General features: G+C 50.5%; 2 protein-coding genes across 5 annotated transcripts; both read right to left on the bottom strand.

Annotated features, from left to right (window-relative positions):
- Positions 1-80: 80 nt before the first annotated feature.
- On the bottom strand, positions 81-4,254 carry Pdzd3 (PDZ domain containing 3). 3 transcript variants are annotated; one of them, XM_045145888.1, is made up of 11 exons: positions 4,181-4,254; positions 3,737-3,819; positions 3,523-3,596; positions 3,016-3,227; positions 2,570-2,759; positions 2,315-2,451; positions 1,861-2,065; positions 1,456-1,652; positions 1,144-1,371; positions 805-1,005; positions 81-576 (listed from the first exon to the last, which is right to left on the bottom strand). In XM_045145888.1, exons 1-9 carry the CDS (start codon positions 4,238-4,240, stop codon positions 1,144-1,146), a joined length of 1,386 nt encoding a protein of 461 aa, XP_045001823.1. In that variant the 5' UTR covers positions 4,241-4,254; the 3' UTR covers positions 81-576; positions 805-1,005. The 3 variants fall into 3 exon arrangements, with proteins under 3 accessions (XP_045001823.1, XP_045001825.1, XP_045001824.1); XM_045145890.1 differs by lacking the exon at positions 1,456-1,652 and having other exon boundaries at positions 1,144-1,292; XM_045145889.1 differs by lacking the exons at positions 81-576; positions 805-1,005 and having other exon boundaries at positions 1,231-1,371; positions 1,456-1,647.
- A 1,961-nt stretch (positions 4,255-6,215) lies between these two features.
- On the bottom strand, positions 6,216-26,655 carry Nlrx1 (NLR family member X1). 2 transcript variants are annotated; one of them, XR_006636296.1, is made up of 11 exons: positions 26,556-26,655; positions 24,844-24,966; positions 24,282-24,351; positions 23,767-23,864; positions 21,990-22,609; positions 20,279-21,100; positions 11,234-11,829; positions 9,396-9,482; positions 8,406-8,657; positions 6,951-7,352; positions 6,216-6,913 (listed from the first exon to the last, which is right to left on the bottom strand). XR_006636296.1 is itself a non-coding variant. In XM_045146150.1 (10 exons), the coding sequence occupies exons 2-10, from the start codon at positions 24,911-24,913 to the stop codon at positions 7,031-7,033; spliced, it is 2,937 nt and encodes a 978-aa protein (XP_045002085.1). In that variant the 5' UTR covers positions 24,914-24,966; positions 26,556-26,655; the 3' UTR covers positions 6,216-7,030. The 2 variants fall into 2 exon arrangements, 1 of the variants encoding a protein (XP_045002085.1); XM_045146150.1 differs by having other exon boundaries at positions 6,216-7,352.
- Between the last annotated feature and the right edge of the window lie 307 nt (positions 26,656-26,962).

Here is a 26,962-nt window from a genome sequence, read left to right on the forward strand (position 1 = left end):
CTCCTTTGTGCTTGGATCACTGTAGTCCCTTCAAACCACCTCTACTTATTCCCTCCAATACAAACACAGAAAGCCACATGTATAAGGAAAGCCTATTTATATAACAGGATATTAATTACAGTGACCAGGCACCAGCTTCCACAATTCTAAGCTGTTCATAGGAGAATATAGCTGGTGTCCAAATCCTTGTGCTATATTACAGTGGAGTCATACCTCTGGCAAGTTCCCAGTCACTTCAGTACTGGACAGCCCCACAGCATCTCCTCAGGTAGAACTTCATCCTTGGGGTGCAGCTCTGCAAGGCTCCCATGTAACAACCTGTGGCGCCCCAGGCTCCCTCATGGGCCTGCTTGAGAACTGTCCGCACCCTTTACCCTTTAGGCCCCGTGGGCAGCAAGGGAATCCCTGGGCAATCTTGTGGTTGGTGGTGTCTAAGTCCTTCATCTCCCACTTCAGGCTTAGAAAGATCATCCCTGCTCCCTGCACGTGAGGCTGCACAGCAAATGCAGGAAAGCCACCCAGCAGATCCTCGCCAAGTACAGGTGCCTATAGCAGCTCTGAAGCCCGAGTCCAGTCCTACACAGAGAGGGGAGGGAGAAGGTCATTCCAGGACCAGAAGTGATCCTTTGCCCTGCCTCCACCTGACCTGAATGTCTAGGAATAGGACGCACTATGGCTCCTTCTGCCCCTACCTCCCTTGACCTGTAGTTCCGACCTGTACACCCCATATACTGCTCCACCCCGTAGCTCTCCTTTTCGCTGTCTTTGGCTTGTTCACAGACTCATCTGTCTCTTCACCCTTACCTCATCAGACTCTGTGGAAATCCAGGCTTCCAAGCCCTGCTTAGATCTGGCTGCCAGCTTCAGGCAGAGGGGTGGCTCAGCCTCCGTCAGCTGCTGAAGTCTTTCCAGGCCACTGTCTCCACCCACAGGATACCCATTCACCTCCAGAATTTCATCTCCCATTTGCAGCCCTGCTCGGGCAGCAGAGCCTCCAGGGGTCACCTGAAGATGTTGGAGGGGCACACAGAACATGGAACACCATGGAAAAGTTGGCCAGGTGTTCTAAGGCTGGGAATAGGTGTAGAGAAAGGCAGAAGGTAAATGATGGAAAGATTCCAAAGTACTTGGGGTGTCGGTCACCTAGGAGATGAAGAGAGAAGGTCCACTGGCCACACAGCAGAGTCGGAAGCCATAGCCACCACCAGGCCCAGGGTACAGGAAGCACTGGCGGGGGCCAATGGGGCCAGGAGGCTCAGCTGTGCCTTCAACTGGAGGGTCCTCGGTCTCCACTAGAGAAGGCAAGGACACAGCCTGGGGTGAGGAAATGGTCTCTGTGCTCTCCAAGAAGAGGAGGGGAGACAGGCGAACCTGGAGGGAACAGACGGAGCAAATCTGTAGCACGGGAGACCTGCCCAATTCCTGCCCCCTCCCTAGCCACCGTCCCTTGCGCACCATGCTGAAAAAGCGATCGGCCTCAGGGTTGATGACAACGAGGGAGACACAAGAGCCCTGTGCTCGGATCCGGGACACTGTTTCCTCGTGGCCCAGTCCCTCCACGCTCTCCCCAGCCACAGCCAACAGCCGGTCTCCAGCCTGCATCCCGGCCTTCTCGGCTGGCAGTCCTGGGTCCACCTCCCACAAGAACTGTCCTGGGACATAGACATCCTCACTGCTTCCCCTCAGCTCCCCCACCCCCAGTGCTCTCTCAGGAAAAATCCCTGGGGTACAGGAGGAAGGGAGGCCCAGGGCTGGGGCACAGACAGAGGTACCTCTCGTGTGTACTGAGAGGCATGAACTTAGACATGTGATCCCATGCCAAGGCCCACCTTCCCACCCTTCCCAAGAGCTGGTACTCACCATGGTGACCATTAAGGCCCTTCTCCTCCCGGAGCAGGAACCCAAATCCCTGAGGCCCCTTCTCTAGATGCAGACATCGGGGCCTGGCAGGCAGTGCCCAGCCCTCTGCTAGAGGTGGAGCCAGGGGCATCCCCAGCTTTCGACACTCTTCCTCCACTTCTGGGCCTGCCACCAGCAGGGTCACCTGATCTCCACTCTGCCAAAGCTGTGGAGACCCAGCAGGAGTCTGAATATCAATCATATGTCCAGGGAGGAAGAGGGGACCTCCTCCTCACAGCCCCTCCCAAGCCCAGAAATGTGGCACTCAGGGGAGGGACTGGCACGAGCTATAGAAGGAAGGAGAGGGACAAGTACACACCACCAGGTCAGGAGGTTGGACACTTGGAGAGGAATCTGCTTCCTGCAGTGAGCCCCAGCTCAGTGGCTGAAACATGGGGGACAACGACAGCTATACCTTCCTGTTAAGCTGGTTGGAAGTGAACTTCTCCACGCTGATCCCATTCACTTCCAGCAGACGCGCCCCAGGGGGCACCCCTGCCCGCTCAGCTGCTCCTCCTGCACTGAGCACCAGCCAGAAAGGACCCCGAGCTCCTGGAAGCCGACAGACAACCAAAAGCAAGTTCCAGTGTTCTGCCTACCAGGCACAGGGGTAGGTCCAAGGCCGCTACCTCTCATCCCCCACTGGCTACTTCCCAAACTCTGTACTCACCATGGGTGACGCTAAAACCAAAGCCACCTTCGTCTTTCACTATGTGGCACAGCCTGGGCCGGACCCTCAAGTTTAGGGGAGGACAGAGTTGGGTATCGTTTCCTTGCTGAGCTCGGGCCACATCGTGCACATGCTGCGCCAAGACTGTAAGCAACACCCTAGGACCGCTGGCCCGGATGTAACGCACTACCTAAACAAACAAACAAACAAGAGGCACAAGGAGGGTGAGAGAAATTGACCCCTTTTGTGAACTGCCAGGGCCTCCCAGAGCATGCACATCTTCACCTTGGAAAGCAGCAGTTCTATAGATACTTTCACTCAAAACCCTTTCTACCTGGGCACTCCTAAATCCCAGGTGTGGGCAGAGTGAAGTGTGGGCCCCACACCACAGTGCCCCAGGCAGTGGGATGCTGTCCTGAACCACGGGAGTCACAGCCCAGCCTCACCACCACATAGTCCTCATGTTCCACGACATCATTGTTCACGGCCAGGATCCGATCTCCTTCTCGGAGCCCCTGGCGCTGGGCAGAAGTGCCTGGCTCCACTCTGCACACCACATGGCCAACCCTGCCTAGCTGCTGCTGCAGGTGGAAACCAAAACTTTTGCCCTCCTCTTTGCTCAGCAGACAGAATCGAGGCCTCTCCAGTTTCCAGAGATCTAGCAGAGAAGGTGGGCAAGCCAAAAAGGAGAGATGAGGACACAGACTAGGTGTCCGTTAAATGACTGGCAGTTCTTGCATCCAGCCATGGTACCGGGCAGCTCCCACCCAGCGAGAGAGTGGGCATTGCAGCTGAATACCGCGTGGGCAGAGTGGGTGAAACAGAGGGAGCACCCCCACTTAGTTACTGATATCAGAAGGAGGCAGGCAGGCAGTGTTACCAAGGAGATGGAAGGCTGTGTGGAGCTGTGTGTCTCCAGGGAAAGGCAATGTTTGCCAGGGTGAGGGGGTTACCAGAGTGGTCCTGGTCTTCGGCCAAGGAGAGAACAGGATTGTCAATGCCCAGCTTTGGGTTAAATGTAAACTTCCTGCAAGGGGGCAAGGGAAGCAGATAGAAGCTAGCAGCTGGGCTTGGGTCCCGGCTTCTACCTTAGGTGTTGATGGCAGCTGAAGAGCCTCCTCACCTTCCATTCCTTCCTCCCCTAGGCCCAACCCTCACCCCACTTACTGAGTTAACGAGGCTGTGTCCTGAAGATCTACCGGACAGAGAACGGATAAGAGGCACATTACACCCCTGAGATGCATCTTCCACTAAAAAGATTGAGGAGGAACCAACCCCAAACTCCTCCATTTTGCTCCAAAAGGGTCTTGTCTCCTGACTACCATCACACGCACGCGCGCACACACACACACACACACACACACACACACACACACACAGGTGTCACACTCTCCTTGCGTCCCCTCCCCCCACAAGTCTGGGGCACATAAATCTAAGCATATCAGAACAGGGTGTGGACCAGGAAGATAGCTGCTCACCTCATTCCACTTTATTTCTCCTTGTCTCAGAGCTGCAAACCCAAATAGCAAGTATGCCCTCGTCCCAGTGTCTCCCAATCTGCCCTTCAACTGCCCCAAAGTCCTTTCGGAAGGGTATCTCCCAGCCTCCTACCTGTAGCAGCCTCCATAGTTGGATAAGTGATCTAGGGCTCAGAGTAGGGACAAGGTCCATTTTAACCAGCTGACCCTCCCACCTGCCCCCTCGCAAGTCCCGCCTCCTTGAAGACACTGCAAGGAAGCAATGAGGTAATGGTTAACAATGGAACTTACTCTCTGGAAAGGGTGTTCCTCCTGCCCTATTCCTGGGCCTTACCTTTCTCCAGTGAGAGAGCTTGTAACTGAGCAAGATAAAAAAGCTGATTGCTGGTCACTCTAATTCCATGCCTGGGGGCAGTATGAAAAGAGCAATAGGAATCCTGAGGCCCAGCATGCACACTGCCATCCCAGTATCCTGTACGTGGGTCCCTCCAGTCCCTGCCATAATCATCTTGCCGTCTGTGCCCCTCTCTTTAGCTATCAGGCAAATGAAACAATGGACCCCAAAATAATCGAAATTTTCCAAGGAATCTCAACACTGGAGAAAGGGAAAGGACTGGAGCTCAGATTTCAGGCCAAAGGAGAAGTATGTTTCCCAGAAAGAGATTTCCCCCAGTCCCGATGGCTTGTGGAACCACCTTGCAGGATAGACTGCAGAGTGGACAATGGTGGGTGGTACTAAATCTTGAACAGGAATCCTCAGCTATGCATCCCTCTTGCTGCCGTCTGTTTAAACCTAAACCACAAGTCACCCTCAAGGATGGACTTGGGTGGAAGGATCACAAGACCTCTATTCTTCTTCTCAATGTGGCCACACTGACTTAATCTCCCTTCACCGTTTTCCACTATTACTTGTTGATTTGATCGGCATGATTGAAGACGTCTGGCTGAGCCTTGCTTGTTAGGGCTGCCAGAGCCCAGGTCTAACTCTAAAAATTCTAGTGCCTGAGAAACCACTTTTTTTTTTCTTTCTTTCTTATTTCTTTTTTGTTTGTTTGTTTTGTTTTTCGAGGTAGGGGTCTCACTCTAGCCCAGGCTAAACTGGAATTCAGTATGTCTCAGGGTGGCCTTGAACTCACAGAGATCCTTCTACTTCTGCCTCAAGAGTGCTGGGATTAAAGGCATGTGCCACCACACCCTGCCCCTCTTTTTTTTTTTTTTTTAATGGGAAAAAGGTTTATTTTGGCTTACAGTCTCAAGAGGAAGCTCCAGGGTGGCTGGATTCTTTCTTTCTTTCTTTCTTTTTTTTTTTTTTTGTTTTTGTTTTTTTGAGGTAGGGTTTCACTGTCTCTTTCTTTCTTTTTTCTCATGATTTTTTTTGAGGTAGGGTCTTGCTGTAGCCAAGGCTAACCTAGAATTCACTGTGTAGTCTCAGGCTGGCCTCGAACTCACAGTGATCCTCCTACCTCTGCCTCCCCAGTGCTGGGATTAAAGGTGTGTGCTACTATACTTGCCTTTAAAAAAATTTTTTTTAATTTACTTACAAGCAGAAAGAGATAGAAATAAAGTCAAAAAGGCCAGGCGTGGTGGCGCACGCTTTTAATCCCAGCACTCGGGAGGCAGAGGTAGGAGGATCGCCGTGAGTTCGAGGCCACCCTGAGACTACAGAGTGAATTCCAAGTCAGCCTCGGCTAGAATGAGACCCTGCCTCAAAAACCAAAATAATAATAATAATAATAATAATAACAATAATAATAATAAAAGAAAGGAAGTCAAAAAGAATGGACATACCAGGGCCTCCAGTCGCTGGAAATGAACACCAGACGTATGCACCACCTTGTACATTGGGCTTTTACATGGGTACTGGGGAAGCGAACCTGGGTCATTATGCTTTGCAGGCAAGCACCATCTCCTCAGCTCTCTTTATTTGTTTGTTTGTTTTTGTTTTTCAAAGTAGGGTCTCACTCTAGCCCAGGCTAACCTGGAATTTACTCTGTAGTCCCAGGCTGGCCTCAAACTCACAGCAGCCCTCGTACCTCTGCCTCCAGAGTGCTGGGATTCTAGGCGTGCGCCACCATGCCCAGCTCAGGGAACCACAGAAGATGGGCAGTAGTTTAACCAGACTGGCCCTCTCTTGGAAGCATGCTATGAGGAAGAGGAGGCACGGTAGGTGGAAGACACATAGCTTTTAATAGCAGCACACCAGGGGCACTCACCCCTTGGGGCCATGGACCCATCAGTACCGGTACAGGTTCAGGGGCATGGGGCAAGGGAAAGCACCAATGTGAGGGCATTCTCAGAGTCCACAGGTGAACATAATGCAGGAGGGGAAGCTCTCCAAAACATCTCCTGGATGGCAGAACTCCCAGCATGGCAGATATGAGAAGTGTGCCCCTCGTGGCACAAGTCTCGGGCTCCTTGAACAGAGGGAGAGAGGCGAGTTTGGTGGTGGTACTGCAAGGTGCTTGACCACTCAAGGGCCACATCATTCATCTTCCAAGTCCAAGTCTATCATATCTGGCCTCAGTCTTTGTTCTTCTTGCCAAGGGGAGGGACAGCATGATTTATGCCCAAGTCCACTATATCTGACCCTGGACATTCCAAATCTGGGAAAGGTCCTGGAGAGGGGTGAGGACTGGCACAGCGGTACCCATTTCTTGAGAGCTTGCTTGGAGGTTCCAGCAGGGGAGCACAGTTACCCGTATGCCCTTGACTGAAGACAGATCCATCTCTATTCCAGGAAGGCCGTCGGGAGAGACACAATGGAACATTGAGGGAAGAATGGGACACTGCTTAGCCAGCCAGATCAGCTGAACCAACCCTGGCAATCAATGGGTGACAGGTGTCACAGCCAGATCACCCTCACATCCTGTATCCATTTCTTCAACTCCATCACTGAAGAGATCTTTCTGGAAAGGGTAGTACAATCCAGAAGGCCACAGAAGGAAGGAGCCTGAAGCCAGTGAGATCTCAGCTGCCACTGTTTTCAGCTCGCAGGGCCTCCCAGCTGCTCCAAAAGGGCCTTGACTTCACCCTCCACTCTCAGCAGCTGGGCCTTGCGCCAAGGATTGAGGGTGGCAGCTCGGCTATCTTCCAGATCCCGAAGCAGCAGCTCAAGGTGGCGCCGGACCCTGGCGGGATCCCAGCTGTTGAGGTTGCGCTGGACTTCACTGAGGATCACGGACCAGTACTCAGACACTGCTGTCCCCTCTGTCAAGGAGGCCACAACCCGGGCACGGCCTTCAGCAGTGCCCTCCAAGTCCCGTAATACCTGGCGGCCCTCTGAGCTTAGCTCATTGAAGTAGAGGCTAGCAGAACAGAAAAAAGGGGATAAAAAAAGTGAGCAAGCAGGCAGGACTCATGACAACTCTCTAGGCTGCTAAATGCAATGGGGCAAGTCTGTCATAAGGGCTGGGGATTCATATCAGTGGATAGAGTACTTGCTTAGCCCACACAAGGCCCTGGGTTCAATCCCCAGCACTGCAAGAATAGTCTGGACAGGCTGGAGAGATGGCTTAGCGGTTACAACACTTGCCTGTGAAGCCTAAGGACCCATGAAGACTCTCTAGGTCCCACATAAACTAGACGCACAGTGACAGAAGTGTACAAGGTAGCGCATGTGTCTGGAGTTTGATTGCAGTGGCTGGAGGCCCTGGTGTGCCAGTTCTCTCTCTTACTCTCACTCTCTCACATTAAAAAAAAAAAAAGTCACTCTGTTGGACCTTAAAAATAGTCTGGACCAAAAAAAAAAAAAAAAAAAATAGATAGTCTGTACTAATCTAAAGATGGAGTGGAGGCCGATGAGGGTCTCAGTATGGCTCTACTGGGCGATAGTAGAAGGTTTTTGTTTTATTTTTAAATCTTATTCATGTATTTTATTTTTATTTATTTATTTATTTGAGAGTGACAGACAGAAAGAGAATGGGCGCGCCAGGGCCTCCAGCCACTGCAAATGAACTCCAGACGCGTGCGCCCCCTTGTGCATCTGGCTAACGTGGGTCCTGGGGAATCGAGCCTCGAACCGGGGTCCTTAGGCTTCACAGGCAAGCGCTTAGCCGCTAAGCCATCTCTCCAGCCCGATAGTAGACGTTTTAAGAGAGGAACAGGGACTGACAAGAACCCAGGACAGTAGATCCCTGTGAGAAATGGTGGTAAGTGATCAAAGCAGGTAAGGGCGAGTCTCAGAGGAGGTAGGGCGGCGCTGCATTGGGTTGGACAGGGTAAGTCAGAATCCAGGAAGGGAGCTCGGGCAGGAGGCCGAGGCTCAGAGCACTTGCCGGGGTAGGAAGAGAACAGTAGAGACAGGGCGGGAGGACTGAGGGGCTGGCGGTCAAAGGCGCGGGACCAGGGGCAGGACTCACTGCAACAGCTCCAGAGAAGGGTGCTCTCGGGCAGCCTTGGCCAGGGCCAGGGCTGCTGTGTCGCCAGCGCCATTGTAGGCCACGTTCAACTCCTGCAGCTGCTTGTTGTGGTCCAGCTGGGCAGCTAGCAGTTCCAGCCCCTTGTCTCCTAGGTCCGTGTGCAACAGGGACAGGTGTGTCAGGGAGGTGTTTCCTGCCAGCCCCTCCATCAACAGGGCGACCCCTGCTGCTGTCAGTGGGTTGTTGGACAGCCTAGGGACACAAACAACCCAAGGTTAGGAGAGCCTCTTGTAGACTGCCGCATGCCGGGCATAGGGAGTTAAGCCAAAGGGGCACAGCCTGAGCAGAGGTGAATGTGGACCCAGCAATCAGGCCCAGGAGAATGGGACAGGGAGACGAGGAGTGGCCCTGCAGCAGGGGGAGAGCGGGGGGAAAAGGGGGACACGCTACTTTCTTCCTCTTCCCCTGCCTTCCCATCACCTCTGCTTCCAGACTCCTTTTCCCCACCTTTAATCACCACCTCCCCATCCTCTGTTCCTCCCTTCTCTCTCGCTCTCCCCCACGCTCTGTCCTCCTTTCTCCTTCCCCATGCACCTGCTCTGACTCTAATCAGAAACTGGGACGTCAGGCACCTGGGCTCTAGGACATCAGCCAACACCCTGGAAGCCGATCCTAAGTGCCCACCATGAGGGTCATTCTTGGAGGCTGCAGGGAAAAGCCTGGGAAGGGATCAGTGGCTTGGTTTCCAAGCAACCAGCTCAAGGATTACTGCAGCCTTCTTGCCTCCCAAACTGATCTTGGCCATGAGAGAGACTTTCTCAGCACCTACTTTGATAGGCTCCTTATTCCTGGCCTGCTGCTTCTAATAAACCTAGACAGTGGGTGGGCCAGGGCCTAGACCCTCATTCTCTTCACTACAGCCAGGGCAGATCTGGGCCAGATATGCTGTGAGCCAGGGAACAGACCTCTCCGAGACGCCCACACACTCACCGCAGGGTGGTGATTTGACACTGGTCATGCAGCAGCAGGTCTCTGAGGTCCTTGCAGGCCTCGGGACCCAGGCTGTTGAGTTGCAAGCTAGAGCAGAATGCAGAGCAGAGGTGAGAGACCAAGAAAACAGTTCAGCATGGGGTCTTCCCACGTACTGTGCGTCTTCCTCATCGGCCTGCCTCCTGCTGGCCACGCTACTGTGGCTTCTGTCACCTCCACCCACACCTTCCCCATCCCACCTGCTATGGTCTGAGGACAGGTGGTTCTTGAAGGGACATGATTAGAGACTTGGTTCCCAATATGGCTCTATTGGAGAAAAGTAGAATCTTTAAAAAAAGGAGGCAGGGGAGATTGCTTAGTGGTTAAAGCATTTGCCTGTGAAGCCTAGGGACCCCGGTTCAACTCCCCTGAACCCACATAAGCCAGAAGCACAAGGTGAAACGTGTAAGGTCGCACATGTGCACAAGGGGCACATGTGTCTGGAGTTTGGGTGCAGTGGCTAGAGGCCCTAGCATGTCAATTCTCTCTCACATACACTCTCTCTCTTGCTCTCATAAAATTAAAGAGATAAATAAATTTTAAAAAGTTTTTTAAAAAATTTTAAAAAAAGGAAAGGTGAGGTTAGCCCTTGGAGAGGACTAGTTGGATTTGCAGAGTTTCCATGACAGTAGGCTGTTACAAAGCAAGGTTGCCACATGGGCTTGGCTTTCTCTGCGCACAGGGGTTTTCTGCTCTCCGGCCATGTTGCGATCAAGCCCCAGGTGCCTCCCTAGAGGCCTAAACCCATGCACCTGCCTAACCTTGGACTCTCAGCCTCCAAAACTGTAAACTACATAAACCTTTTTTAGTTTTTAAAAATATTTTATTATTATTATTATTATTATTATTATGGTTTTTCGAGGTAGGGTCTCACGCTAGTCCAGGCTGACCTGGAGCTTGCTATATAGTCTCAGGGTGGCCTCAAACTCTCAGTGATCCTCCTATCTCTGCCTCCCGCGTGCTGAGATTAAAGGTGTGTGCCATTACACCCAGCTTAATATTTTATTTTATTTATTATTATCATTATTATTATTTTGGTTTTCTAAAGTAGGGTCTCACTCTAGCTCAGGCTGACCTGGAATTCACTATGTATTCTCAGGGTGGCCTCGAAGTCTCAGCGATCCTCCTACCTCTTTCTCCCGAGTGCTGGGATTAAAGGCGTGCGCCACCATGCCCGGCTTAATATTTTATTTTTGAGATAGGGTCTCCTGTAGCCCAGGCCTTGAACTCACTAAGTAGCAGAAGATAACCTTGATCCTCTGGCCCCTACCACCCAAGTGCTAGGATTTCAGGTATGTGCTACCATGCCTGACTTTTTTTTTTTTTTAGACAGGCTGTCACACTATATAGCTCACACTGGCCTGGACTTCACTGTATAGTCCAAGCTGGACTCCATCTCACAATAATCCTCTGCCTCAATGTTCTGAGTGCTGGGATTACCGGCACATGACACCATGCTTGGCAAACTTTGTTTTTTTCTTTTTGGTTTTTCGAGGTAGTGTTTCACTGTAACCCAGGCTGACCTGGAATTCACTATGTAGTCTCAGGGTGGCCTCGAACTCATGGCGATCCTCCTACCTCTGCCTCTCGAGTGCTAGGATTAAAGGCGTGCACCACCACGCCCAGGACTTCTTTTCTTTATAGAGTTCTCAGACTCAGGTATTTTGTTATAGCAACAGAAAACAGACTTAATGCATGATCTCTGGCTCTTCCTCATTCCTCTGGCATCCCTAGCACCTCCTCTCTTCTTCCTCTAACTTTCTCTTCTCTTTACGCTTAAACATGAAGACCAAACTCACCCCAGTTTCCGGGCTCGCAGGAAGACAGGCATGAGTGTTCGAAGTCCTGCAGGATCCAGCTGACAGGAAGCCAAGTTCACCTCATCCAGGGCATGTCTTCCACTACCCAGGACAGCTGCTACCACTGTGCACTTGAGGGGTGTCATGCGCACACCGGCCAAGTTGAGCTGGCGTAGGGAGCTGAGCACCTCAGCAGAGAAGCGCTGGTTCTGAAACTCATAGTGGAAGAAGAGGTGGTCAAGGAGCTCCGAGGGGGGCAGCACCTGCTGACCCAGCTTGCCCAGCTTCTTCCTGATGGCCTGGGCGTTCTCCAGGGCATCCAGGTTCTTGATGGGGCAGCCGAGCTGAGCCAGCACAGCCCGGTTGTGGGCCGAGAGAAGACCCCCCATGAACATGGGGAAGAGCTCAAAGACTTCATCCTCTGGGGGTTCATTGGGGTGGCGCCGGGGGCCCTCCACACCCAGGATGCTGGCACCCATTTGATCCAGGACATCGTCATTATAGTAATCCTCCTCTCGAAACATCTCTAGCACCATGGCCTGGGCAACAGTTTCCTGGCTTTTACTAAACATGCGTCCAAACACTCGAGGAACCACCTGGAAAAGAAAAGGGACAGGTATGTGACCTTCCATGCTCCTGACCAGCCTTCATGACTCAGCTTGAGGGACACTTTCCTGACTGACTGTTCCAACCCTGTGCTCTCCCCTGGAACGCACACTTGTCTGATCACACTATTCTGCTGCAAAGCCCTCCATGGTTGCCTACAGCCTGCGAAGCAAACTCTAAACTTTTAGCCTGGAATATGGAGCTTTTCATAATTTGGCACATCCAGGATCATCTCTTAAACACTTGTCTCATGCGCTTCAGACATTAGGAACGTCTTTCTTCTTCCTAAGTACTCATGCATTTTCAAGTCAAGGAGGTAGTGGGAAGGAATGAAAATACGCAGTGGTCCCTGATCCCTGTGTATCCACAGAGGACATGGGTGCTCAAGAAGCCTATGTAAAATGAGAATGTTCACATATGGTCCATGCACACTCTACTGTATAGTTTTTGGTTTTGTTACTATTTATTATATATGTGTAGGATATGGAAGGCCATGGCATGCACATGATCAGAGGACAAGCTGGGGGTGTTGGTCCTCTTTCCACCTTGTTGGAGACAGGTATTTCTTGGGGTTGTGTTGCTGGAAAAGCCAGGCTAGCTGGTCCACAATTTGGGGATTTTCTTTTGCTGTAGGCCCACTGGGATTACAGGTGAGTGTGCCACTTTGTGTCTGGCTTTGCATGGGTGCTGGGGGTCTAAACTCCAGGGGGCAGGCTTGCAGAGCAAGGACCTTCATCTACTGAACCAACTCCTGGTTAAGTTTGTTTTGTGACAGGGTATCACAATAGCCCAAGCTGACCTGGAACTCTATAGCCCAGGCTGGCCTTGAACTGTCAAAGATCCTCCCTACCTCTGCTGCCTAAATGCTTGGATTCAAGATATGAGCTACCACTCTTGGCTTTTTTTTTTTGAGAATGGGTCTCATATAGACCAGGCCAGCCTCAAACTTGCTATGTAGCATGGAGTCTTGAAATCATGATCTTTCTGCATCCAACTCCCAAGAGCTAAGATTGCAGGTGTGACCCGCCACAGCCTGACTGCATACTTTAAATGATTTCTAGATTACTTATTATACCCTAATACAATGTAAATGCCAAGTAAATAGAGTGAAGGAGAAGGAAAGAGAAAGGAGTGGGGAGAAAGGGAAGAAAAAGAAATCATAAAGGATCATGGACGGATGCATTGGTCCTTTATTAAGGTATTTCTACCTCTAAAAAGGCTGAGGGATGATGCACTTTCAAGATAACTGGGGGTCTATGTGTCTCACAGGCGGCAAGAGTGCTCCTCACTGGGGTCCACCTTAAAGGGTGGAGGGACTTCAGAAATGGCCATAACCTTGCCCAAGGTGATGTGAGGCAGTCAGGCCACATGAGTCATTATTAACAAACTGTGCCAGACCCTGAGGATTAATTCTTTAATCCTTATATTAGGTCAATGATACAGGTTCTATTTTTTACATGTGCGTGCTGTCTGCATGCATGTGTGAAGGTGCATGTGTGCATGCAGATAACTGTGGCTAAAGGTTGATTTCATGTGTCTTCCTCAAGCACTATCCACCTTATTAATTTTTTTTTTTTTCTGGGCTGGAGAGATGGCTTAGCAGTTAAGGCACTTGCCTACAACGCCAAAGGACCCAGGTTCAATTCCCCCAGGACTCATGCAAGCCAAATGCATAAGATGGCATATGCATCTGGAGTTTGTTTGCAGTGGCTGGAGGCCCTGGCACATCCATGCTCTCTCTGTTTTTCTCTCTCTCTTTCTCAAAAAAAAAAAAAAAACAAACTACTTTTGCCGGGCATGGTGGGTCACACCTTTAATCCCAGCACTTGGGAGGCAGAGGTAGGAGAATCACCTTGAGTTCAAGGCCAGCCAGAGACTACAGAACGAGATCAACAAAACCTACTTTAAAAAAATCTTTATTTGGGGCTGGAGAGATGGCTTAGTTGATTAAAGTGCTTGCCTCCAAAGCCAAAGGACCCAAGTTTGATTCCCCAGGTCCCATGTAAGCCAGTTCCACAAGGGGTGCATGTGTCTGGAGTTCGTTTGCAGTGGCTAGAAACCCTGGTGTGCCCATTCTCTCTCTCAAATAAATAAATATAAATTATATATATATATATGCATATATATTTATATTTAATAATATTTAAGATGGGCATGGTAGCACACACCTTTAATCCCAGCACTTGGGAGGCAGAGGTAGGAGGATCGCCATGAGTTTGAGGCTACCCTGAGATGACATAGTGAATTCCAGGTCAGCCTGGGCTAGAGGAGTGAGACCCTACTTCAAAAAAAAAAAAAAAAAAAAAGAGAGAAAAAAAGAAAATATTTATTTATTTGAGAGAGAAGCAGACAGAGTGAGTACGGACTTGCCAGGACCTCCTCTCATGCAAATAAACTCTAGACACATACGCCACTTTGTGCATCTAGCTCTATGTGGGTACTGGGGAACTGAACCTGGGCCATCAGGCTTTACAAGCAAGCCCCTTTTACCACTGATCAATCTCTCTAGCCTCCCAAACCCTACATTTTTAATACCTGAGAACAGAGAGACAGAGAGAGAATGGGCATGCCAGGTGCTGGGCGTGGTGGTGCATGCCTTTAATCCCAGCACTCACCAGGCAGAGGTAGGAGGATGGCTGTGAGTTTGAGACCAGCCTGAGGCTACATAGTGAATTTCAGGTCAGTGTGGGCTACAGTGAGACCATGCGCCACCATGTTCAGCCTATTAATTTGGTTTTTCAAGGTAGGGTCTCACTCTAGCCCAGGGTGACCTGGAATTCACTATGTAGTCAGAGGGTGGCCTGGTCCTCACAGCGATTCTCCTATCTCCTACCTCAGTTTCCCAAGTGAGTGCTGGGATTAAAGGTGGATGTAACCATGCTTGGCTTCTAAATTCTATTACTGTCCCCATTTAACAGATGAGGAATATGAAGCATAAAGATTAAATAACTTGTCCAAGGCCAGTGTGTGCAGCATTTTCTTCAAAGTGAAACATTGCCTTCAGGAGGGCAGACAGAGGAGGCACAGGAGACTCAGCAGGTGAGTAAGTCTGGGAAAGCTGAAATTTACAAGGTCACCAGCCCCTCCCCAAGGTTAGAAACAGAAAACAGCTGCTGGAGAAAGACTCTTCAGCCAGCCCAGCAGCTGTAAGTCCAGCTCCAGAGAGGCACCTTCCATTAGTGGTCCTCTATGCTGCCGTGTGCTTTACAGCTACCTCCCCGTCATCCATTCACCTGTAAGTAACCCCAATAAATTCACTGTTCACCAGGTAGGACTCTGGGACATAGTGCTTTGGTCTGTCATTTGTGCCCTATCTGGGGTAAATAGACACGTGTTCACATCTTCCTAGGAGGAAGGTTTCACACAACAGCCACATAGCTGGTAGATGACAGAGCCTAGGATTTTGTTCTTTTTTTTCTTTTTCTTTTTTTTGGATTTTTGAGGTAGGGTTTCACTCTAGCTCAGGCTGACCTGGAATTAACTATGTAGTCTCAGGGTAGCCTTGAACTCATGGCGATCCTCCTACCTCTGCCTCCTGAGTGTTGGGATTTAAAAGCATTGTGCCACCATGCCCAGCTCTCTGTTTTGTTTTTGAGGCAGGAGCTCAACTATAGCCCAGGTTGACCTGGAACTCACTCTGTAGCCCTAGGCTGGCCTCAAACTCACAGCAGTCCTCCTCCCTCAGCCTCCCAAGTGCTGGATTAAAGGTGTGAGCCATCGTGCCTGGCTTTGGATGCCTGTTTTTAACCAATGCTCTGTTGCCTATCAAAAGAAAGTCTTGGGCTGGAAAGATGGCTTTGCAGTTAAGGCACTTGCCTGTGAAGCCTAAGAACTCAAGTTTAAATCTCCAGGTCCCACATAAACCAGACACACAGTGACACAAGCACGTAATGTCACACATGTTCACAATGAGATGCATGTATCTGGAGTTCGTTTGCAGTGGCGGAAGGCCCTGGTGTACCCATTCTCTCTGTTTCTCTCTGCCTTTCTCTCTATCAAATAAATAAATGAAAATAAAAATATTGGGGCTGGAGAGATGGCTTAGCGGTTAAGCGCTTGCCTGTGAAGCCTAAGGACCCCGGTTCAAGGCTCGGTTCCCCAGGTCCCACGTTAGCCAGATGCACAAGGGGGCGCACGTGTCTGGAGTTCGTTTGCAGAGGCTGGAAGCCCTGGCGCGCCCATTCTGTCTCTCTCCCTCTATCTGTCTTTCTCTCTGTGTCTGTTGCTCTCAAATAAATAAATAAATAAAAATTAAAAAAAAAATAAAAATATTGGGCTTGGGCTGGAGAGATGGCTTAGTGGTTAAGTGCTTGCCTGTGAAGCCTAAAGACCCCGGTTCAAGGCTTGACTCCCCAGGACCCACGTTAGCTAGATGCACAAGGGGGCACACATCTGGAGTTCGTTTGCAGTGGCTGGAAGCCCAGGCATGCCCATTCTCTCTGTCTCTCTTCTCTCTCTCTGTGCTTGCAAATAAATAAATTAAAAACAACAACAACAAAAATACATTCTTTCAAAAAAAAAAAATATTGGGCTGGAAAGATTTCTTAGTGGTTAGGGCACTTGCCTGTGAAGCCGAAAGGCCCAGGTTCTATTCCCCAGGACCCACGTAATCCAGACACAGTAGGTGGCACATGTATCTGGAGTTCGTTTGCAGCAGCTAGAGGCCCTGGCATACCCATTCTCTCTCTCTCTCTCTGTCTGCCTCTCTCCCTCTTTCTCTCTCAAATAATTTTTTAAAATAAAAATTAATTAATTAATTTAAAAAAAAAAAGGAAGAAGAATCATAAGGAAACATCTGGAAGACATCAGGAGAGAGTGGCTTCCTCCACCCCTCAAGAATGTCTTCTGGCAAGGTTACTAAGAAATCAAACTGGAGCTGAGTTGAAAACCTCCTTCCTGTGAACCAGCTGACAGAAAGCTGGAAAAAGCAATGCTGCATGTAGCTCTATGGAGAGAGAAGTCATCAACAGTGCTAACAGTGGACACTACAAGCCTTAAGTTTGGCTAGCTAGGCCAAATGACCCAATGGGTACAATAGTGGCACGTCTGTTATGGGGAAAACCAACCACTCTCTAATTGGACTAGAGGCCCATTCAACAGGAGGGAATACACTCCTGGTACTGAAAACCTAATCAAAAGACTATAGGAGAGATCATGAGCCCTAGGACTGTAATGCCTGCTCTTGTCTGGCTAAATGCATTATCATGCTCACCAAACTGCCATGTAAGTTTGTTTGTTTCCTCCCTTCCTCCCTTCCTCCCTTCCTCCCTTCCTCCCTTCCTCCCTTCCTCCCTTCCTCCCTTCCTCCCTTCCTCCCTTCCTCCCTTCCTCCCTTCCTCCCTCCCTTCCTCCCTTCCTTCCTTCCTTCCTTCCTTCCTTCCTTCCTTCCTTCCTTCCTTCCTTCCTTCCTTCCTTCCTTTCCTCTCTCCCTCCCTCCCTCCCTCCCTCCCTTTTTTCTTTCTTTCTTTAGAGGTAGGGTCTCTAGCCCAAGCTAACCTGGAGTTCACTATGTAGTCACTGAAATCAAATTCCAGGCACTTGCGCCATCTGGTGGGCATATGCGACCTTACGCATGTCTCACCTTTGTGCATCTGTCTTACATGGGATCTGGAGAATGGAACATGGGTCCTTAGGCTTCACAGGCAAGTGCTTAACCACTAAGCTTTGCTCTCACTTTCAGTTAGAGAAGCTTCTCTTTTCAGATGGCAGTGACCAGTAGGATGTCTCAAAAGGCACCATAGTGCTGAGAAGATGTGACAAAGGAGTGTTCAGCATTGAAACATCTCTATAGTACCTTCCAAGGCTCAGGGTCCATTGTGAAGAGGTGGTGGAAAGAATGTAAGAGACAAAGGAAAAGTAGGACTGCCTACAATGCAATCGTTCAGGCACAAACTGGCCACAATATCTATGACCTCATAGTGCCTAGAACTACCTTCACAAGACCATCATAACAAGAGGAAAAGATGATGACATCAAAATAAAAGAGAGAGTAGGGCTAGAGAAGTGGCTAATCAGTTAAGGTACCAGCCTGCCAAACGTAAGGGCCCAGGTTCCATTCCCCAGGACCCATGTAAACCAGATGCACAAGATGGCACATGCATCTGAAGTTCATCTGCAGTGGCTAGAGGCCCTGGTGTGCCCATTCACTTTTTTTTTTCCTCTCTTTCCCTCCCTCCCTTTTTCTCTCTCTCATGTAAGTAAATAAAAATAAACTTTTTTTTAATAAACATTTTTTTTAAATGAATGTGTGTAAGGAATTATTTTTTTTAATTTTTTTTGTTATTTTTGTTTATTTATTTGAGAGAGACAGAGAGGGACAGAAAGAGGCAGATAGAGAGAGGGAGAGAGAATGGGCACGCCAGGGCCTCCAGCCACTGCAAACAAACTCCAGACACGTGCGCCCCCTTGTGCATCTGGCTAACGTGGGTCCTGGGGAGTCGAGCCTCGAACTGGGGTCCTTAGGCTTCACAGGCAAGCGCTTAACTGCTAAGCCATCTCTCCAGCCCAATAAACATTTTTTTAAAGAGAGAGACAAATTGAAAGAGGGAGGGGATATGACAGAGTAGATTTGTGAAGGGAAAAGTGGGGAAGAGGATGGAATTATTGTCTGTAATTATGGATATTATCAATAAAAAAAAGTTTCAAAAAAAATGTCTTCTGCCAGGCATGATGATGCACACCTTTAATCCCAGCACTGGGGAGGCAGAGGAAGGAGGATCATTGTGAGTTGGAAGCCAGCCTGGGATTACAGTGAGTTCCAGGTCAGCCTGTGCTATTGTGAGACCCTGCCTCAAAAAAAAAAGAGAGAAGGTCTTCCATCTGCCCTGTTGGTTTCTGGAGTGGACCGGCACCCAGGATGGACTGACCTAATCCAGTTACCACTGCCATTTATCCTCGCAGTATAAATGAATGAAACAGCATCTGCTTTATAAACCCATTTCTGGTGATTGAGTTAGGATGAGTCATCACTCCCATGGCCTAAGCTCTGGAGGAACAGATACTATCGAATTTCTGGGCCTTAGAGAGCTGGAGATGTAACTCAATGGTAGAACACTTGCCCAGAATGCCCAAAGCCCTGGGCTCAATCTCTAGCACCACCAAAAAAAAAAAAAAAAAGAAAAGAAAAAGAAAGTTTCTGCGTCTGTAAAGCAAAGGACAGACCCCAGACTGTAGAGACCTCTGCCTCTCAGCAACAAATGCTAGAAGAGCTGCAAAAAAGAAATCCTTATACTGGAGGGATGGCTTAGTGGTTAAGGCATTTGCCTGCAAAGCCAAAGGATCCAGGTTCAATTGCCCAGGATCCACATTAGCCAGATGCACAAGAGGGCACACATGTCTGGAGTTCGTTTGCAGTGGCTGGAGGCCCTGGTGTGCCCATTCTCTCTCTCCCTCTTTCTCTGTCAAATAAACAAATAAAATAAAATAAAATAAAAAGAAATCCTTTTTAGGATTTAGGAATCAGGAATACATGTGGGATTGTTTTTTTTTTTTTATTTGTTTAATATTTTTACTTATTTATTTATTTGCAGAAGAAAGCATGGATATGCCAGGGCCTCTTGCCACCACAAACAAACTCCAGACACACTTTGTGTGTCTGGCTTTATATGGGTATTGGGGAATTGAACTCCGGTCTAGCAGACTTTGTAAACAAATGCCTTTAACCACTGAGCATCTCCCCAGCCCCCTAGAACTCATGTTTTAGCCCTGGCTGGCCTTGAATTCATGAAGATCCTCTTACCTCAATCTCCTGAGTGCTGGGATTATAAACATGAGCCACTGCACCTGGATCATTCATTTAGGACAGGGTCGCACTATGTAGCCAGGATTGATCTTGAGCTTCTGATCCTTCTGCCACCACTCCCCAAGTGTTGGGATTATAGGGGTGCACAATGCACCTGGTATAGAGAAGCATCTTTTCAAGTGCTTACTGGATATTTGTATACTTTCTTCAGAGAAATGTCTATTTTAATCCTTAGCCCAATGTGCACAGCTAGCTCAGTCAATAGAGCCTGAGTCTCTTAATCCTTAGCCCATTTGTTAGTTAAGTTGTTTTTTATAGTTGAGTTGCATGACTTTATATAGTCTAGACATAAGTATTTTAACAGGGTTAGAGAGATTGCTAAGTGGTTAAGGAACTTACCACTTACTTATTAATCCTCTATCAGCTATATAGCTGGTGAAGATTTTTTTGTGGGATTGTTTTTAAAGTCTGTGTCCTCAAAGTTCCCCTCAGCTCCAGAACCTCCTTATCCCCGACTCCTTAGGCCCAAAAGGACTAAAAGCCTAATTTTCCAGAGCTGAAACCAAAGCCAACACGGTTTCTATCTATGCAGCCTCTTTCTGCCGGGAGCAGGGGAAGGGGTGCATTAGAGTCCATAAAGCAGACAGAGTCCTGAGAAGGACGAAGCAAGATGGGGGGACATGTCCTAGGGTGATTACCTTGAGCAAGTTGAAGATCAGCGGCAGAATCCGCAGAGGCAGCAGCTTAGCCACAATGCCTAGTACCAGACTGACGTCCTCACCCACACGGCCCACAAGCTCGGTCACTTCCTTGCCCACCCGCTGAAGGGTTGTTTTGTGCAAACCCAGCACAATGTAGAGGGCAGCCAAGTATTCCTGCATGGCGGGCACGGTGAACACAAAGGTACCCAGGTGCCCTGGCTCCACGCACGGAGCCAGAAAAAACCTCAGGGCATCTCGGCGAAAGATGTGTAGCAGCTGAAATTCCTTTTCCGTCTTGATGCCAGCCTCCAGGCAGCCACGGACATCCTCTTCAGAGAAATAGGTCTTGCGTGCAGACACCCCCTCATAGGCCAGCTTACCCATGGTTCGGGCTGCGTAGGCCATCAGGGACAAATTGGAGGGGTCGGCACTGTCCAGGGTCTCCCCGCTGAAGTTGAGGCGCAGGAAGCTGGTATAGATACTTGTGAGGGTCTGGCCAGCAGGTGTTGGGGCATGTAGGAAGTGCAAGGTGGCACAGACAAGCCAGCAATAGGAAGGCAGGAAGCATGCGGCAGCGATCTGGTGGTGCCCCTCCAGGTTGCGGGACAACATCTGCACCAGGCTATCCATCTGAGCTGGCGTGGCTGACACCCTAGCACCCCCTGCGCCGTACCCACAGTCGGGCTGGTTGAGGCGGAGCTGAAAGTAGAGTTTCTGCAGGTTGGTGTCAGAGAAGCCACAGATCTCACCATAGCGGCCCACGTACTTGCTGGGGATGCGGCCAATGGCAGAGGGCCGAGTGGTCACCAGAATGCTGGCCTGGAAAGGCATGGTTGAAAATCGAGAAAGGCTTTAGTGGCCCGATTGCCTCAAGCCCCTGGAGATTGAGCAAACAAAAATGAAGAGGACTGGGCTGGAGGGATGGCTCAAGATGCTTGCCTGCAAAGCCTAAGGACCCAAATTCCGTTCTCCAGGACCCACGTAAAGCCGGATGTACAACGTGGCGCATGTGTCTGGAGTTTGTTTCCAGTGGCTGGAGGTCTTGATGTATCCATTTGCTCTCTCTATCTGCCTCTCTCTCTCTCTCTCTCTCTAAAGTAAATAAATAAATAAAATATTTTTAAAGCTGGGCATGGTGGCACACGCCTTTAATCCCAGCACTTGGGAGAGGTAGGAGGATTGTCATGAGTTCAAGGCCACCTGAGACTACATAGTGAATTCCAGGTCAGCCTAGGATAGAGCAAGACCCTACCTCGGAAAAAAAAAAGAATTGTAACTAAGTTACACATATGAAGTTCATGTGTATATGTAGTCTCTCTCTCTTTTTTTTGGGGGGGGGGAGGGTTTCTGAGGTAGGGTCTCAGCTAGTTCAGGCTGACCTGGAATTCACTATGTAGCCTCAGGGTGGCCTCAAACTCTTGGCAATCCTCCTACCTCTGCCTCCCGAGTGCTGGGATTAAAGGCATGTGCCAATCCTCCAGGCCTGTCGTCTCTATTTTAACAAGTGTAACACAGGACGGCACATAGAAGCTTATAGAAGTTAAGTGACTTTCTCAGGATCATACATACATCTGAGAAGTAGAGGGTCCAGGGTGTGAACTAACCCAAGACCTATCTAACCCAACAACCATGTGGGCCCAGAACACAAAACCCCTACCAGAGTGGGTCAAGGGGCAGCAGTAGCAGGGTGTGGCAGAGGGCCACCTACCTCAGGCAGCATGTATTTGCGCAAAAGGTTGACCATGATGGCAGCTGGTGGCCCTGGCTCCTCAGGGTCACTACAAAGCCCTGTGCCTGCCAGTCGGAAGTCCAGGTTGAGCCGCTCCAAGCCATGGAGCACGAAGAGCAGGCGGGATCCAGCAGCAGCCATCAGAGGCAGCACCTCCTTTAGAGGCGTGTAGCGCTGGGTCACAAGTTGGTACAAGGAAGCTGGACTGGGGCTCAGGGACGATAGGTCCTCACAGGAGAAGGGGATGAGCAGCTCAAAGGCGGGCAGCCGACCATAACACCAGTCCAGGACCATCTTGCGTACCAACGTGCTCTTGCCAGTGCCCACGGTCCCATATAACACCACCGTCTGCACCCGGCGCCCACAAGCATCCGGGTCAAAGAGCTGAGACAGAGCCAGTGGGGGGAGACAAGCCAGGGGCTGCTGAGGCCCAGGGGCTAGCTCTGTGGATGGGCGAAGCAGCTCATCAGGGGTGCTTTCGCGGATCACGGGGTCCACATGGACTGTGTCAAGAGCAAAGGTTGGACCAAACTGGCGCTCCTCCCTGGGCAGCCGGCTGAACCACTCGGCCAGGTTCCGGCGGTGCCTCTGGATAGCTTCTGGATGGGAAGGCAGAGGACGTGGGTCAGGAAAAGGGGCCGAAGAAACTGGGGCTTAGGACCAGCCAGGATGGTGGTAGATCAAGACATAGTACCCAGAGATGCACGAATTCGGAATGGTATGGGGCACACAGGACTCCCTTAGAAAATAGATTGTCGGCATGGTGGCACACGCTTGTAATCCCAGCACTCTGGAGGCAGAGGTAGGAGGATGGCCATGAGTTCAAGGCCACCCTGAGACTATATAGTGAATTCCAGGTCAGCCTGGGCTATAGGCAGACCCTACCTTGAAAAAAAACAAAGGAAAAAATGAAAGATAGAAAATAGATTGTTGCTGGGCATGGTGGGTGGCCCACACCTTTAATACCAGCACTCAGGAGGCAGAAGTAGGAGGACTGCCATGAGTTCAAGGCCACCCTGAGGTTACATAGTAAATTCCAGGCTAGTTTGGGCTAGGGCAAAACCAAGACCCTACCTAGAAAAAACATAAAAGAAAATAGTAAGAATGAATGAATGAAAGTAGATTGTCCAGAAGGTTTGGAAGTCCTGTGGCAAAGTGGGCCACCTCTGGACAAGTGACACTGAGCCTATGCTGAGTGGCTTCATGCCTAGTTATCTGTGTATGAAAAAAAAAAAAAAATATATATATATATATATATATATATATATATATATGTTTAGCTTTTTTTAAATGAGAATTGGCAAAGGGAAAAAAAAAGAATTATTGCGCCAGGGCCTTCAGCCACTGCAGTTGAATTCCAGTCTGGTACGCCCCCTTGTGTGCATGTGTGACCTTGCGTCACTTTGTCTGGTTTGTGTGGGACCTGGAGAGTCAAACATGAATCCTTAGGCTTCACAGGTGAGTGCCTTAACTGCTAAGCCATCTCTCCAGACCTATCTGTGTAGTCTTAACCTGGTCACTGAACCCAAAGCTGGCTGAAGGTAGGGAGATATTGGCTCTCCAAGTGTTTAGTATACGGTATGTGCACAAGCCATGAGTGTTGCTGTAAAGGATACACAGACAGGTGGGAGAGAGGGAGGCAGAGAGTGAGGGACCCCCAATATATGACAGCAGTGGGTTCTCTCATCCTGCTTCTCCTTCCAGGTCCTTGTTCCCCCTACGCCTCTCCCTGCCCCCATCCGAGCCAGTTCTCTACCAGCAGCAGAGATGCTCCGGAACAGCTGTCCATGCCGGCCAGGTGCAGAAGCATGATCTGCAGAGCTTCCAGAGCTTCCGTAGTGGCGGACAAAGGCCCTAGGAGCAACGACAGGGGAAGAGCTGGGGCTTAGACACTGGGCTCAGCTCTGGCACAGGCTGAGTCCAGGCCAGTCTATACTTCCACTTTCTAAGATCCAGGCCCAATGCTGAGCATCCAATTCAAGCCCTCACAGTGACTAGGGCCTGGCCCCTGGCCCTCAAGCCTTGACTGCTGTCTGCAACTCAGGCTTGCCACAGCCAGATCCACCCCCTGCCGGTCCCTTCCCCCACCACCCCATTACTAAATCTTCTTCCTATTAAGCCAACTTCCTGTAGAGCCTGGCAGCTCCCTCGTTATCACACCCACCCCAGACACTCTTCTCCCAGGAGATTAAGCCCATGCCATGTCCTGACTCTTCCCAGTCTCCTGGGCTATGCCCAGATGCATCCTAAAGCATGACACCCAGGCCTCACCTAATGGGCCCACAGGGACGCACCCCTTTCAGGGGCCAATTCCAGTAGATCAGGAAGGGGATGTGCTCATCTACAGAGAAAAGGGAGAAACAACATCTGCAGGTGCCATCCATGTTTTCCCAATACCCACACTCCACATCAGCATCAAGTCCCCCCATTTGTTCTTCCGGCACTATGCACCGCCCCTAAGTAGCAATGATTTCTATACAATGGTGTGATGATTTGATTAACATTCACTTCCTCCTCCAGGAGAGCAGGGCTCACATCTGGTTTTGTTAAGTTCTATATCTTAACTTAACCAGGGTCTGGTATATGGCAGCACTTGGTAAATAGTCCCGGATGCAGAAATGAAATCAGATTTAGTCAGCTATGTGGAAGACCATCTAGTCCAGTTGCCTTCTTTGCAGATGGGAAAAAGCAGCTCTGGGAAGTGAGGTGACATGACCACAGAGCTGGGACGAGTGCACCTGTGTCCGGATCTCTCCTTTCTGGAAGAGACCATCTGGACCCTGAGGGGGAAGGAAGGGAGAGGTAAAAACAGAAACCTCAGCTTCCTGCTCACCTGGTGTCTGGGGTGTTCTTCCAAGACCAGAGCCCCAAGAGGCCCTGGGTAAATGGCAGCCCCACCTCATCCTAAGAGAGAAGGTCAGAGCCTGGAGCTTAGCACCACTTTCTATCCTGTTTCCTGAAGAAAAAAAAAAAAAAGTGACTAAATGGCCACCTCACCATTTGGGCCTCAAATTTCCCTCATGCCCCCAGGAGAGGTTCTGTTCTTCCTCAGATGGCAGCGTGTCTGAAACCCTGGCCTGGCTTCCAGCTCTCACAGCAAGGATAATCCCAACCCCAGAGAGTCCATTTTATCTCCCACCACCTCCTGCCTCTCCCCTGAGGCTTCCCAATGAGTTCCAGCCCAGTCATCTGCTTTCAGCCTGTCTTTCTCTGGCTTGGCTGCTGGCAAGCTCAGGCAGTTCTATGTTCATCGCCAGTGGCTTTGTGGAGCCTAGATTTATTTTTTTTTTCCAGTAATAATTATCTACTTCCTTCTGTTGTCCTCTAGACACCCGATCGTTTTAGCTTAATTTTAATGGCTTTATCATTTTATCTTCTCTGTGACTTTTATGTAAGCTGCCTTTGAGGCTGACATAAATAATAAATGAGTGAGCGAGTGAACTTCCTCCTTGACATAAGGATATGCTATACCTCCGCTTCACACTTGACCGTGCAAACCTGGTCCCATCACAGCCACTTTTAGTTACTGTGCTGCAGAGCCTTCCAAATCCTGGGTTCCTTCTTCCTCTGCGTCCCCATGCAGTGGGGACAGTCCTATTCTCGCATTCTCACTGCTCTGCCTGCCACCTGTGTTACCCCAACTGTGTTACCCGGAGCTAACTCAGAGCCCTCCAAGATTTACAGGACCCCCAACTTCCTCACGGCCTTTTGGCGCACTCCAAGCCTTCACTCCAGACAGGACTCGCCTCTAACTTCCTAGCTTTGCTGTAGCTACAAACACCAGGCCCACACAAGAGATTTTTCTGAGCCCCAGCCCAGCCCACCCTCATCTGCCACTGCCCACACCTGCTGGATTCTTCCACTCACTTTCCTAACTGTTCATACACCTTCCTTAGCGTGGAGTGACCTTCTTCCTTTATCAGAATTCCAGCTACTCTTTTTAAGACCCTGCTCAAGGTCACCCCTCCTGGGAAGTCTTTCCTGGTCCTCTCATCCTGTTTAAGTGGAGTGTGTGCCTGAGCCAGGTCGCTCTCGCGTCCCCCCCCCCTCTCTCTCTCCCTCTCTCTCTCTGACATCAGGCTGAATACTTTAGGGAGGAGGGTCTGCACTGGGCTAGCCAAAGCAGGAGCTAGCTGGGGTGTTGACTGGGCTCACAGCAGAGCTGAGAGAGAGCCAAGGGCTGGGGAAAGGTCCCCAAAACCTGGCCAAACTCAGGGTTAACAACCGATCCACTGAATCAAGGGACACACAGGGACTAGGGCGATCACCCAGCTATCAGGGCATGAAGAAGGGACAACAGCAAGAAAAATACAGGGACAGTGCAGAGCTCCCCCTTCCAGACTGGGTCCCAAACAATGCTCCCAGTTTCACTTGGCTTGGGGGAGCGAGGAGGATCCAAGCGGAGAAGTTGCCAGTATGCCCACCCCCCTCCATTTTCAGCGCCCAAGCTCTGGTCCCGCAACCACTGCTGCCCAGCTCTTGCCCCCGCCCAGCGTAGCCACCAAGCCGGGGCCGGACGAGCCACCGAGCCAGCTAGGCCTTTACCCTGGCTGCCCAGGCCCGGGTGCCCGTCGAGGCGGCCCGGCAAGGTGGAAGCCGGCGTCTCCCGCGGGCTCCGGCGTCCCCGGCTCGCTCCGCGCCGCGCCTGCTCCCCGCCCGCGCGCAGCCGGGTGGACGCTCCCGGGCCGGGGCACGAGAGCGCGAGAACCCCGCCGGCCGGCCGCGCGGTCCCGGCAGGAGAAGGCCGGCGAGAGCGGGCGTGGGGCGGAGACTCCTGCCGCACCCGACCCGGCCAGGGCCCGGCTGCGGGCACTGCCCCCTGCAGGTTCCCAGGCGCCAGTCCCGGCCGATGATCTCACCACCCCCCCCAGCGTGGGCCTGTCGCTACGCCCATTTCACAGATGAAGACACGGAAGCAGAGCGTGCAATGACTGGGAATGTTGGGAAATGAA

The sequence above is a fragment of the Jaculus jaculus genome, chromosome 3 (genome assembly GCF_020740685.1).
Source record: "Jaculus jaculus isolate mJacJac1 chromosome 3, mJacJac1.mat.Y.cur, whole genome shotgun sequence".
Lineage (NCBI taxonomy): Eukaryota > Metazoa > Chordata > Mammalia > Rodentia > Dipodidae > Jaculus > Jaculus jaculus.